Source organism: Ceratotherium simum, chromosome 13 (assembly GCF_057802395.1).
Source record: "Ceratotherium simum simum isolate JZ-2026a chromosome 13, ASM5780239v1, whole genome shotgun sequence".
Taxonomy (NCBI): Eukaryota; Metazoa; Chordata; class Mammalia; order Perissodactyla; family Rhinocerotidae; genus Ceratotherium; species Ceratotherium simum.
The window spans coordinates 47,706,936-47,720,855 of NC_141912.1; the positions used below are offsets into that span (position 1 = coordinate 47,706,936).

General features: G+C 39.1%; 1 protein-coding gene across 1 annotated transcript in view; it reads left to right on the top strand.

Moving 5' to 3' along the window:
- Window positions 1-6,449: 6,449 nt before the first annotated feature.
- Window positions 6,450-13,920, top strand: part of LOC101397749 (putative adhesion G protein-coupled receptor F2P) — a 30,389-nt gene continuing 22,918 nt past the window's right edge. Inside the window, exons 1-2 of the mRNA XM_014782640.2 lie at window positions 6,450-8,068; window positions 13,505-13,605. Coding sequence (XP_014638126.2) covers window positions 13,534-13,605 — 72 coding nt within the window. The 5' untranslated portion in view covers window positions 6,450-8,068; window positions 13,505-13,533. The remainder of the gene's footprint in view (window positions 8,069-13,504; window positions 13,606-13,920) is intronic.

A 13,920-nucleotide genomic window follows, 5' to 3' on the forward strand; every position in this document is an offset into this window, starting at 1 on the left:
CGGTTGGGGGTGAAAGTGGTTTGCCCCCGGTCCAGGCGATAACAGGGTGCAGTGTCTATAGAGAATAATATTTATAAATATGTCTAAAAAGAAGAACAGAACAAACTAAAATCAGTCTACCTTTTATTATCAGCATGTTCTGATGATCCTAAACCCCCGGCAGTGATAAAATACTTCTCGCCACTGGGGCAGACCACTCCCACCGCACCTCCCCGTGCCTGCTTAGTTCTACGTCTGTGTTGTGCAAGATTTGACTTAATTCACCAGTGGAAAAACAGTCTACTTTAGAACACAGGGGCTACTGCCACAAAACCATAGTTTAACATGTGGTCTAATTATCTTTAATCTCATTATCTTGGGAACTCATGGCTTCTGGTTTTTTAAAAAATATATTTATCTTAACATAATCTCTCTCTCTCAAGCCAATAAAATCTCTGGTTTTGTTTTTATTTAGGGCTGAGGCTGTAGAATCTTGTTCCCTGTGCATATTATTCCTGAGTCTTTTGATTGCAATGAACAAGCTCCTAAGTCACACTACTTTAAGCCCCAAAGGTGATGTTATAATAATGATACTAGGGTACCTCATGGAACCCAGGGCATGGAATACAGAATCCCGAGTGTCACCAGGACTCTCTTTTTTAATCTTTGTTCTTCTTGGTATATCTGCTTCATTTGGCACTGTTCTTTTTTCTGTAGTTGGGTTATTCTCAACTACATATTATTATCACCTGGAGTTGTTCTCATTTCTGTATATTAATATCACCTAAGGAGTTTTAAAAACTCATTCATCCCTAAATACTAATAATTAGTGCAATTTAGGTGAAAGGGTATGTAGGTGTTCACTGTACTATTCTTTCAACTTTTCAGTAGTAATTAAATTCTAAATAAAAATTCAAAATAAAAAGTTTTGGGAAAAATATTAGTGTCTGAGCCTGAGCGCTAGAAATTCTGATTCAGTGCATCTGGAGTAGTGTCCAGACATTGGTAATTTTAAACAAAATCTCCTCTGGGAAGCCTAATATGCTATCAAAGTTGGAAATTACTACGTTAGGCTGCTGTCTTTTTCACCTGCTCTAGAAGAGAGTGAATCCCATTTCTTTCCTCCTGTAGAAGTTTGAAAATTCCTGGGGTAAGGACTGGTCAGCCCTGCTTGGGTCAGCTGCCATCACCTAATCCAGTCAGCTCAGGCCAGCCACATCCTTCAAAATGGCTGGATGCACAGTAAACATGGAAGACATAAGGCACATTGTTCAAAATAGCTACACACACAGTAAACATGGAAGACATAAGCAGTTTCTAGAAAAGCATCATGGGGTGAAGGGACGGGTAGGCAAAATAATTAATAATAATAATAATAATAGGTGTCCAGTGTATTCCTCCAACAGAAATACAAATTGAGTCCTGAACTGTTAAACTTGAGAAAATCTGGCTGTTTATAAGCCAAAGCCGTTATTTCTTACTATAGCAGCTTTTCAAATTATGCCTTTGTTTTAAAAGAAAGGAATGATGGAGAATAATTCTTAGCTTGAAAGTTTTGTATGGCAAAATACAATTTAAATATATTTAATAACAAAACAAAAACTGTCCATGTCAGAGCAGATCTTACAAGTTGCTATGCATGAAATAATGTATACTAATAAACACCATTAATGAAGATCACTTCTAGGCATAATGGTCCAGTGGTAGCAGGTATACATTTTAGTTCATAACACAGCTGGTCTTTAATATGTCACATTTCCATAAAGAAATTGTCTAAATCAGTTAGTGGGCTCTGGGTCGACCACTGCCCACAGTGTCTTGCAGCAAATTCGATCTCAGTTTTGTCCTTGAAGGGGCTGCCTCTGGCCAAGGATCTGGCAAGAATTCCGAATCTTAAGCAGTCTCAAATTGTCTTGTAGCTGGAAGAGAGTGTCACTGTCACTTTGTGCAAGCTTGGGCATGGAGACCTTTTGTGATGGTCTCTAAGGCTGTGGGGTCCCTCAGTCCTCCTTGCACCCTGAGTCACTTACAGGAGGTCCTGTTACCTCTAGGGGCCTTGGGTTGCCAATGACCAGGGAGTCTCTGTGCTTGAGGGGGAAGATATTGATGGGAGAAAGCAGGAGATGCATAATGCTGATGCAAAATGGCTGACTGGTGACCTGTTTCCAGCTGCTTCCGAAAAGAGAACTGGGCTTCCTGTAGCAACAACTGGACTTCAGGAGTGAGACAGACTCTGGAATTTCTGAAGGAATCACAGCAGGAAGAGAGAGGAAGAAGAACGCATGATGGTAGAGGAGCAGTTTCCCATGCCCCTGGGATGTTGCAGAGGCTGGGCTTGACCTGGACTGTCTTTGACCATTGAGAAAATAATCAGTGTGATCTCTGTGGACCCGGCTACCAGAGAGGAGAGTGGGACAGAGATGTTTCAGTGAGGGCAAAGCGGGGCTGAGCACTGAGGCCCACAGACCAACAGTGATGGCACATCTCAGCAGAAGCCAGCATGGCTGGAGGCTTATCCTTGCACACCTCTCTCCCCATGCCAGTCTATCATCCCTGGGGAGAGAGGAAGACGGAAAGGAGCAAATGCTGAATTCATCAAAAGAGACACACTTTAAACTGAAAGTCAATGAATTTACCTTGTATGGGCAAATTTTCCATCATTGGCTCAAATAAGGTCTCCACTGCTAATTAAATTCAGTTTCAGTGCAAAAACCGGTTACGTCTGTGCCTCCCTAGTTTCAAGACTGCAAAATGTGTACTGCTACACACAGTCTTCATGGTCTTTGTGTACTTGTCCCAGATACAGGCTGAAGGCACCTATCCTTCCTTAGTTGATTTATCCAGAAGGCCTTACTTCCCTCCAAAGTGCCTCTGAGACGCTCCATCTCTTTCGGAGCCCTCTGTCTTGGTTCTCCATGGCTGCTGTCCTCCTTCTGGGATCTCACCCCATGAAAGCTATTTCAAAACTTACTTGGTAGAAATGTCTCTTCCTGCCCAAGGACAAAATTGTAAACAAATTGCTCTTTGAATAGAAACATTGATGCCTTGATCATTTACTCATTCATTTAATCATCCAAAATGAGAGTAAAATAGCAAAATGTCCAGATATTCAAAGATTAAGAGAGTTTACCACTCAGAGATCTTCATTAAAAGAAGTTTGAAAAGATGCATTCCAGCAAGAAGGAAAGTGAGTGTAGAAAAAAGGCATGTAATAGAAGAAAGAATGTGAAATGTAAGGAACCAAGGAGGAAAGGTGTCTTTTTCCAATCTGTAGAACTGACCAGGATGGAAATATCCTTTCAGGTTTAGGAGTTAGGTGGTTCCTTGTTTTATATTGTTTTTTATTTTTGAAGATCTACTTGAAGACATTTTCCTCTATTTGTATTAGAAAATAATTATTCCTGACTGTTTCATATATACGATTATGAATAATTATTTTATTATATATAATATAAAGGAGAGAGGGTACCAACTGTCAAATGAGATGGAGCTAAAGGTCACCAAAAAAGTCATGAAACTATTTCAAAAGTAATCTGAAACTCCAATTTGTGATTTAATTTAAAAATATCTCTGGTTGAATGAATATGCATATTTTAATGTCATTTATAAGACATTGAGTCAAGAGGTCCATATTTTTAATCCCTCCACTGCCATGTTGATCAGGGTAGGGATGCTACTTAAACTTTCTCACTTCAATGTTCTCATTTTGTAAAAAGGAAATAGAATTATTACTCATCAAGGAGCATAATTATGAGGATTTATATTATATATTCAAATTTCATGCTTTTATAGACATCCATAGTTCAGAAATCATTCTTATGTGATGAAACTGTTATATATTTTTATCTTATAATGGTTACTTTATAACTATTATGCATTTTTATGCTGGGCTGTTTCACCTTGGAGTCTTCAGTCACGTGAATGCTATGGTTCTGGGATGCTTTCACAGAAGTATGAAGCATGTTGGCCCCATGTTCCACAGTCATGACAATAACATGGCTTTTATAGAAAAAAAATGCTAAAGTTTATTGAAATCTGAAAGATGGTAGAAGTGCTTTGGGAGAAAATTTGCATTAATAGAAATACAGTACATAAGTCTTAAGACAAATTTTTCCAGCTAAATGCTACCTCAATGTCGGCCAACTCTCTCATTTATTTCTCTTTCTGTATTCTTCTCCTTCTGTATTTCCTCTCTTGATCAATGTCATCGAAATTCACCCAGATGCTTAGTCTAGAAACATCAACATCATCTTTTTCTCTGCCACCTTTTGCACTTAACGCTTTCTTCCCTAAACTTTTGCTTACTCTTCTAAACCTAATTTTTAATGGTATTCTCCTCTTCACCCTTCTTCTTGCTTGTTTGTTAATGCAATCTTTTGAATCCATCCACCTGCCATGGCCATGGTTCTAGTCCCTGTGACTGGTCCCCTGGACTAAGTTTCTGACCTATCCTCTGCACTGTTGACAGAATTATCTTTCTAAAAAGAAGTCTGATCCTGTGATTAAAGGATTTGTTGGCTTCTCACCATCCAGGGAAGAATCCCATTGCTTTAAGGTGGCACAGAATCCGCCTCACTTTGTCATCAGGGTACCTTTACCTAAGGAGCTACATAGATCATATTCCTGTCACACACCTGGTGCTCCAACGTTGTGACCATCCCAGTCATCCCTGAATATACCTGGCTGTTCCATACTTCCGGCTTTGGACCTGGTTTTTCTCTGCCTGGAGTATTGTTCTTCCTGCCTTCTGGCAAGGTCCACACCAAATGCTACCTTGTTTGTGATGCTCCCTTGGTTTCTAAAGTATGTTTTGTATACCTCAAGGGAAATGCTTATGGCATTAATGTATACCATTTATATTTTCTGTCTTCCTTAATTAGACTGTAGATTCCTGAAGGGCCAGAACATGTCTTATTTGTCTTCATAACCATCTCTGGAGCCTAAATTTTACTTGCATGAAACAGACCCAGGGTAAATGTTTTTAGAATGAATGAATGAGTGAATGAAGAAATGAGGCCCAGAGAAATTAAGTATCTTGGTAAATTTCATAAAACAGATCATGGCAGAATTGGGGGAGAAACACAGATCTTTTGACTTTCAACTTGTTTCATGCTCTTCCCACCACAATGTGAAAAAGTTAAAGTTTTCCATTTATAAATCTAATTATTTGTAGAAAGCATAGAATATAGAGAAAGGAGTATGTGGAAAATTATTTTATCTTTTTTTTGTAGTTGCTAACATTTGGTGTCTTTTTGGTGTTTTTATTTATGTGTCATTTTAAAAAATAATATTGAGAAATTAGAGAAACCTCAAGTATAAATATGAGAATAATAAATCATCCACATTCCCCACTCCAGAATTACCTGCTGTTAACATGTTGCTATATTTGGTTCGAGTCTATTTCTTACTCACTCCCTCCTTTTTAAAACTACTCTTTTGTTTTGGTAGAAATAATATGCTTATTATAACAGAATTCAGAGAGCAGAAAATTTAAAGGATAAAAGTAAAAGAAACCACTCCCAATTCTTCTACCTAGAAATAACCATTGTTAATGATGAAATATTATTCCAGATATTTTTCTGTGTATACGTGTCATATATAAGGACATGATAGATTGATTAATAGATACTGATTAAAAGACACAAAGAAAAGCAGAAAGCAATACAATTATGAAGAGGCGATTATACTATATTTCCTATTTTTAAGTGAAAGTTACTAAATTTAATTTTATTTAAATTAAATAGGAAAAAAAGACACCAGTGAAACCTAAGGGAGTTTTGAACTTCTGACTTTTATCCACCTCTCAACAGCATCTAGAGATATTATTTTCTAGATGTTTCTAATGTTTCAAGGAAGGATTATGAAATATACTGAGATGGGGGGTAGTAATTTGTAAAAAATATTTCTGTTAATTTTAGGCAGTGTGGATTTATTCCCCACTCGAAAAATGAGGTTTCTGCACCCTCATTGTCCTTCCATTCTCCTTTCACCTCTTAATTTTTGACAGTTACATTATACTTTGATATTGACCTTTTCTTACCTCTAAATTTCAGGGAAATGCTCTTGTATTATATCTGGTACAATTCTTTATTTTTGGTTATGCTTTATGTGTGCTCTTCTTCAGGACTGCACTTATCCTTGCTTTGGATTCTCTTTGTCTATCTTCCATTTCTATTACCGTCTCTCTATTTGCATTTCTCTTTTTCTTTATCAGCATTTCTGCTTGATTCTCTCAAGTCTTTCCTTTATCTTGATACTTTGCTTTTTATTATTGCTCTTTTTGTTGCTTGAAGTTCCTAATTTATGAATTTATTGATATTATTTTGATCTTTGGGGTTTTACCTTAATGTGTTATTTTATCATTTCTTTTTGAAGCTCGTGTGTAATAAGAAAAAATATGTCATATTAATTTCTTCTATAGCTTGAACTAATTATGTGTGTGTGTGTGTGTGTGTGAGAGAGAGAGAGATTACCTTTTATGTTGGGGTTTTTGACCATCTTTCATAAGCTCTGCTCCTTTATGTTTTTCTCCAAGATGTTTCTCGTTTATATGTTTGCAATGTTTTGATGCATTTCCTTTTATCTTGCTCCTGCTTAGATTGCTCTGATACACAGCAGGTGACTTCTGGCCTCTCCTCTCTCCGTGTGTGACACTACTTCATTTTTTGCCACAATATGGTTTCAGGTCTGGGTATTTTGTACTCTATTCACTTTTCTATGGTCTAAGGGAATGGCAGGAGGGAGAAGAGCTTGGGGACAGCCCTTATTCCTGGTGTGTCAGGTAAGCTCCTGGCTAGAAATAGCCAGTATTCACAAAAGGATTTACCTGAAAATCATTTAGCTGAGAAGAATGAACTGAAGAGAATTTAATGGAGAGGTTCTTTACAGAGGAGCAGGGAGGGCTAAGGGAACCAACAGGAGATGGGGAGGAACCAGAGGACTAGCGGGAGTCTCTCCCTAGACCTCAAGAGACAAGAGGAGGGAATTCTAGGGGCCTGGTGTGCACTGAAGCCTGGGAGAAAGAATGCCCAACAGGCACTGCAGCCAGAGGAGAGCACAATCATAGGATTGTGACCACAGAGAGAGGGAAAAGGAGTAATCTGTACCCCCAACTATCTATTCTCCCACCTTCTAATTTCCTCCCAATGACTTCCATTGGAAGATCCCAACTGGAAGCCAGAGGCAAGACAGTCTGCAGAGGTCAGCTGGTTAGGGCAGAGAGTAGAATGTAGAAGGACAGAGAATAACTCTGCTGGGGGATGGGGAGCAAATGGAGAGCCACCTGCCCACCTGGGCTCAGCTCTGTGTTACTGAGATTTTAAATGCCCTGTACCAGAATTGACTCCATTTTCCTGGGTGGTATATAACGATAGCAGACGTTGTGGGGCTCCGGAGTGCTTCTCTGACTCTGGGGATAGCTCTGGAGTCTTCATTTCCGTCAGTCTCACTGTTCCCTTCCCCATTTACAATGAATCTCCAACATCCAATTTAAAAATTCTCCAATTAAAAGAGGAAAAATGAAAGGAGTCTCACATTTTGCTTCTGTCTAGATTTCTGGTATTAATGAGATTTCTGAAGATTTTTTTCTATTCTATAATTTGACTAAAAGGGGGAGAGAAAAGGAGGATAGAGTTTAGGAGCTGTGCTCTGCTTCACTTCAAAAAGTTCAATTTCTTTCCTTTAACAATTTTTGAAGTTATTCCTTGAAGTCCTCCCCCTTTCCTCATTTTGTTGCAATTGGTGAAGTTTTTACTGTTATTCAATATTTTGTTAGTGTTGGGGGAACATTCTATGATTCATTTCCAATCAAACATCTTAACTGAGAGAACCCACCAGTGTTTTTCTATGGATGTGCATATTATACAGAGAGCATCTTATTGACAAGTTTTCCCATTAATATTACAAAATTATAATATTATATACTATAATACTATCTCACATTAATATATTATAAAAGCTCTTCATAAGTGTTTCTTTTTTTTTTTTTTTTGCAGGGGAAGATTCACCCTAAGCTAACATCTGTTGCCAATCTTCCTCCTTTTTCTTCTGTTTTCCCGCACAAAGCCCCAGCACACAGTTGCGTATAGTTGTAAGTTCTTCTGGTTCTTTTATGTGAGCTGCTGCGACAGTATGGCTACTGACAAATGATGTGGTTCCTCGCCCGGGTACCGAACCCAGGCTGCCAAAGCGGAGCGTGCTGAACTTTAACTGCTAGGCCATCAGGGCTGGCTGATAAATGTTGTTTTTAATGTTTGCATAATATTCCTTTATCATAATTTATCATAATTTACTATCCACTTTATTCTTGTTTGACATTTATACTGTTTCCATATTCTGTTTTTGCTACTGTATATACAAGTGCTGTCAGCAAACCTGCATATCATACTTTTTTCTGTACTTCAAGATATTTTTATATGATAGAGTCCCAGAGGTGCTGCAGTACCAAAATAATTTGGGTTTACCTGGTTATTTAGCGTTCCCACCCAAATTTTCTATACTTTCAGAATCTCTTTAATTTATCCTGGCAGCCTCTGCCTGTCAGATTACATTCTCTCTTTGGTTTGTGGTGACTCATGAGGTAGGTGATTCTCGGTGCACACCTTTCCCAAGTGCCTGACATCGATGCCACCTGCACACGTTCCTCCCTGCCCACTGTTTACCTTTCAGGTGGGAGTAATCTTCCATTATTCAGCACTGCACGAAACCTGCAGGCAGAAAGAGGAGAGTATCCAATTCAAAAGAGGTTTAGAGAAACTGGCCAAGACTCAGGGGAACCCATGAAAATGATTTAACATTTAAAAAAATGGGCTTCTGGAGAAAACTGAAGGCTTACCTAAACATATGTGTAGGTAGCTATGTGGGCGTGGTTTGGGGCATGGAGAGTCATCTTTGCTCCCAAGAACTTGGCCTATTGACTTGGGCCAGTGCCTTTGCCTCCTACTGTTGGAGAGGTTACCTCCAGAAAATTCTTGTTAAAATGTACACTTACCTGGGAAATCTAAATCGCAAAACCATTAGTATTCATTTTCACATGACTGGTAGTTGGCTTATCTGATTAGTTAACTGTTTCTTCTTGGCAGTTGGAGGGATTCTGGAAGACTAAGACCCAAGAAAGGTGGCCCTTGTTGTGGGAAAGATTGTTTCAGAGTGAGGAGCTTTGTCCAAGGAGGGAGATTCTGGACTGGAGCCAAAAGTGGGGCCCTGAGCGTCTGGGCATGGCATGGGAGATGACGCAGGATGGACAGAAGGAATTCTGAGGGCAATTCTACTCAGTTTGTAAATTTCTTTATGGTCGTTTAAATCTAGATCTCTCTCTTTCTCTAAATATATATATTTTAATTTTGTTTTTTTCTGGAGATGATGATCAGCCCTTTTACATCCCCAGTGAGGACAGGGACAGAATGATGTAGTTAAAAGAGTCCTGGATCAGGAGTCAAAAAAGTCTGGTTCTTCCAATAACTTGGAAAGTCTGGTCTTCCAATAACTTGACGTTGGAAAAGCCACTTACTATCTGGACAGTTTTCTCTTTGGTAAAAAAGGGAAAATGATAACTTCTCTGCCTAAGTCATAAAATTTTTATGATGTCAAGATGAAGGTCGTATGTGAAAATGTTCTGAAAGAACGATCCCCATTCAAAGATCAGCTCTTTATTATTTCAGAAAAGCCGCAAGACATATTGGAAAAAAATCACAGACCTGGAGTCAAATCCCAAATATGTCACTTAGTACCTGCGAGGTTGGGCAGGGTTGACTTTTAGCCCCTTAATTTTGGAAAATTGTGGAAGTCACTTCAGTCACACAGAACTACTTGAGGGCGTTACAAGAGCTTGTGTAGACACAGTGCCAGACGCAGAGTAAACAGACAGTAATTATTTGTTTTATCCTCCTCTTCACTTCCATAATGTCTGCATTCAGGCAGGAGGGATGGGATTGGTTGTTGACTAGAGGTGAAACAGTTGGTTGGCCAAATGACGCTATGGAAGCAGAGATCATCTGAAGTGTATTCCCGCAGTCTGTCTGGGAAATTTTGTAGCCTTTTGTGGATCTCACTGGAAAGCCTCAGCAATTCACTACAAAACCTAATTATGCAAGTAGTGGCCGCAGAATGTCAGCTGCCAAAGCTGGTGATTGAAATATTCCCGGGTGGCTGATAAAGTTCTGTCTGGAGTTTTGTTTTGTTGACATTCGTTTGTGATTGCTGTGGTTGCTATTCCAATACTTTCTTTTTTTCCTAATCAAGATTTAAGAGTTTGGGTTGTAGAGTTTTTTTTTTCCCAAAACCACCCTATAAAATTGCTCTCATCTCTATCGCTTGCATGTGTGAGTGCCTGTTTAAATCAAGCAAATGTTTGTTTCTCCTGGGACAGGACACGTCCCAGCATGCAGCTCCCGTGTTTTCTTTCTCTCTGCTTTGTCTTTCCTTAGTGCTAGTCAACCGTATGGTTTTGGGGTGGAGGAATTCAACACAGAGATAGGAAGAGATATTTTGAAATTAAATTGCTGACAAAGATGAGAATTGTTTTGTGGAGTCTGGAACTTTGGAATGCTTCCTGTCACATCTTTCTGACTAGTTTTGACTCTCTGGGACTGCAGGTCTCTAGGGAGCAAACCCCATCCAAGTTTCCAACCCCCTGCTGGTGCTTCAGAAGCCCCAGTAGACCGTGACTTCCCGGAGGTGGTGAAGAGATGGGGAAAGAAGTCATCCTTGTTGTCATGGTTTAATTTCTAGATGTTTTAAGACATTGCTTGGAAATGAGGAGCTCATTTTATGTTTGTTGAATAAACTCATAAATTAACATTTTAAGCACCTTTTTCAGATTTGGGAAGGAGGCAACAGAGAATGGGAAAACATATTCTGGGTTGGATGGTTGGAAATATCTCTTTGCAGATCTAGTCACTGTACTGGCATACTTTAGTGTTCTTCTTTTTTCTAAGGGAGGCAGGAAGGAGTTTCTTAATTCAGAAAAAAGCCAACACTTTGTATTTGGCACATTTTACTTTACGGCAATTGCAGTGCTGATGTAATTGCTTCATTTTTTTTTTGGTATGATTCACATGTGGTGACTGTTTTTTCAGGTTGTATGTTCTTGAGAGATAAGCCTTTTCTGAAATGAATGTCTGTAATGACGTTTTTGGCTTGGGCTATGTGAAACCAGTATTTGCAGAGTTACACTCCAGCTACCCCCGCATTTCATAAATGTGTGGGGCTGACCTGGGGGAAGGAGGTCTGAACCATTAGGGATCTGTGGCTTTTCAAAAGAAAATGAGGAAGGAGGCTGGGGGGAGGGGATTGGAGAAGTGAGTGATCAGAAGATTGGATTCATGTTACTATTTCACCACTATACACTTTGGCTTCTTCTAAACATTCTGCTTTCATGGAAATGGAAAAAGAGCTAATGACTATGGCTTAATGTTAACAAATCTGGAAGAAAAATGATTTTAGTTAAGTCCAGATTAAAATGTGCCACTTTATTTAGAGAGCAATCATTTTTTTAAGAAAAATACAAAAAAAGTCAACTTGAGAAAATGTACCTTCTAGTTAACAGCATTGAGAAAAAGCTCAACGTGCACTAAAACTTAGAGTCACACTGTTGCTGAAACTCGGAGATGGGCAGCACTCCAGCGTTGTGGTCCCCAGTTCTTCCATGCTCAGGTAGCCCTGGGCAGTAAGGAAGATGTTAGAAAATTCTGGGCTCCGGGCAGCAGCACAACTGTTAAAAAGGTCAAACTACAAAGTCTAGTGATGGTCATTGCCACGTAAAACACAAAGTCCTCATTTTGCCATACATAGAAACATAATTTTAGTAATAACCAAAAAGCATTTTGATAAAAATTACAACTTAACTATATTTAAAATTTAAAACAAAATGACAATAAAATAAAGAATTTTTTCAATACTACACCTTAAAATGTTAAGCAAACAGAATAGTTTTCATCTTGATTTGTCAGCGTCATGTAATCATTCGCCTCCTCCCCCACTCCTTTTTAAAAAATCTGTTTGAGTGTCTGGGCTGAGTAGTGCCAACTCTATGAAAGTTTGTTATCCTGTATCATTCCTTAAATCATTTTGCAAAAATTGGTTTTAGTTAAGAGAAAGAACATTCTATATGATGAGAATTTTAATATAAAGTTAATGTGATTCAGAAAAACATGGACTCATGCTCAGATTTTATGAGAATTATGTTGACAAATTCATCAGTGGTTTTAATTTTTTTCAATTTTGATCATTTTCCCCAAAGCAAAAACTGCATGGGTCATGATTCTGATAAGTCACTTTGATGATTTTCATCCTGGAATTTTCATCCACTTGAGTGATTTAGGTTGGAATAATGGATGCAAACATGACTGCAATTTACTTGAAATTGTGTGTCCATCTGGGTTGCTACTGCGTACATTTAAAAGTGATGAGCAACAAAAGAATCCCTTTGCTTAAAAAACCACAGACCTTCAGAGAACTGTATTAATAGGCTGAAACAGGCAATGCAAAATATTTTAAATAATCCTTGGATTTCAGTGGAATGTCAGCTAGGCAAGTATTTCAATGCAGGAAACGATTAAAGAATACATTTTCGCCTTGTCTTTAAAATAATGGCATTGTTTGCTACAGAGTTATGCATGGGTGGGATAAAGACAATTTCTTTTTGGCTAACCATGATCAAATAGCAAACGTCAACCGTTGCTAAAGCTTCTGGCCTATGTTGATGGCATCTAAGCCTTCTGAATCCTTCCATCTAAAAGCAAAGAAATGACAAACCTTTCAAAGAGGATCTCACTCAGGATGAAAAAGATTAAAATTTAATAGTAAAAATTTCAACTTAGGTGAGTCCTCTATAGAGGATAGACTTTGATGCAAAAATTATCAGTTCTTCTCTCCCTCTTCCCTCCCTCTTCCCTTTCTCACCATGTGTCCAGCACTGTAGGTGCCAAGGAATCATTTTAGTTTTGACATCAGTTTTGGCAGAAATAATAATAACAGGCTATATCTAAGATCAGTTTTGAAGAAGTTTCTACCTATGAAAATACAGCTCCAGAGTTAGGTGGGAAAGAGGATAATAGACCAGACCTGGTGATTACTCTCCTTGAAAAGATATTTCTAGGCTGAGTTTGCACATAGGAACCCCAGTTCACCTTCCACTGTAGCCACCCACACGTTTCTCAGGCCTGCCTAACCCAGAGGGTGACCCATCATTCCTGTTCCTGGAACATGGGCTGTTATATATTACACCCCTGCAGGCAGCTTCCTTTGGAGGGATTCCCACCTTAGGCGTCATGTGCAAGCTGACAGCAGAAGCTGGAGGTTATCGCAGCAATTATCTGTGCCTCCCAGTGCCAGCTGGTGCTCACATCTGCATCCTCCTGGTGAAATTGATAGGAGACCAGGAGGACGCCACCTCTGGGGCAGAAAAGTCTGAGTAGACAGCACTGAGGACAGAACTCAGTCTCATAGGCTGACTGGGTCTATGAGTGGCATGGAACTTTGAAAGCTTCAGATTGGAGACATTTTGCCTTTTCATTTATTTTTACAGAAGCAAGAAAGGCGGCTGTGCGGAAGACAATGACTCATATGCTTTTGCTGTACTGCTTAGTGTTTCTTTTGCCCACAGAGTCCTGCAGGACACTATGCCAGGTAAGAAAATGGAGGTGGGAGGATGAACTCATGGGGAGAGCAGGTGGAAAATAAAACCCATCAGTCAGCCAGCTCTCAGTTATCTGAGCTGAAGCATAGGGAGAAGATAGTGGTTGGTAGAATGGTCCAGCCAGAGGAAATTGCAATTTGAGGTGACCCAGACCCATATTAGCCAATAGCTGCAAGTTATTTTCCCATCAACTTTTTCTGTAAGTTCCTCAGATGCAATGAGGCTCAAATGATTTAAGGGTGATAAACTCTTCTTCCCATATCCTTTGATAGTGAAGCTTTTAGTTGTTTGTAACCAGGGTGGTG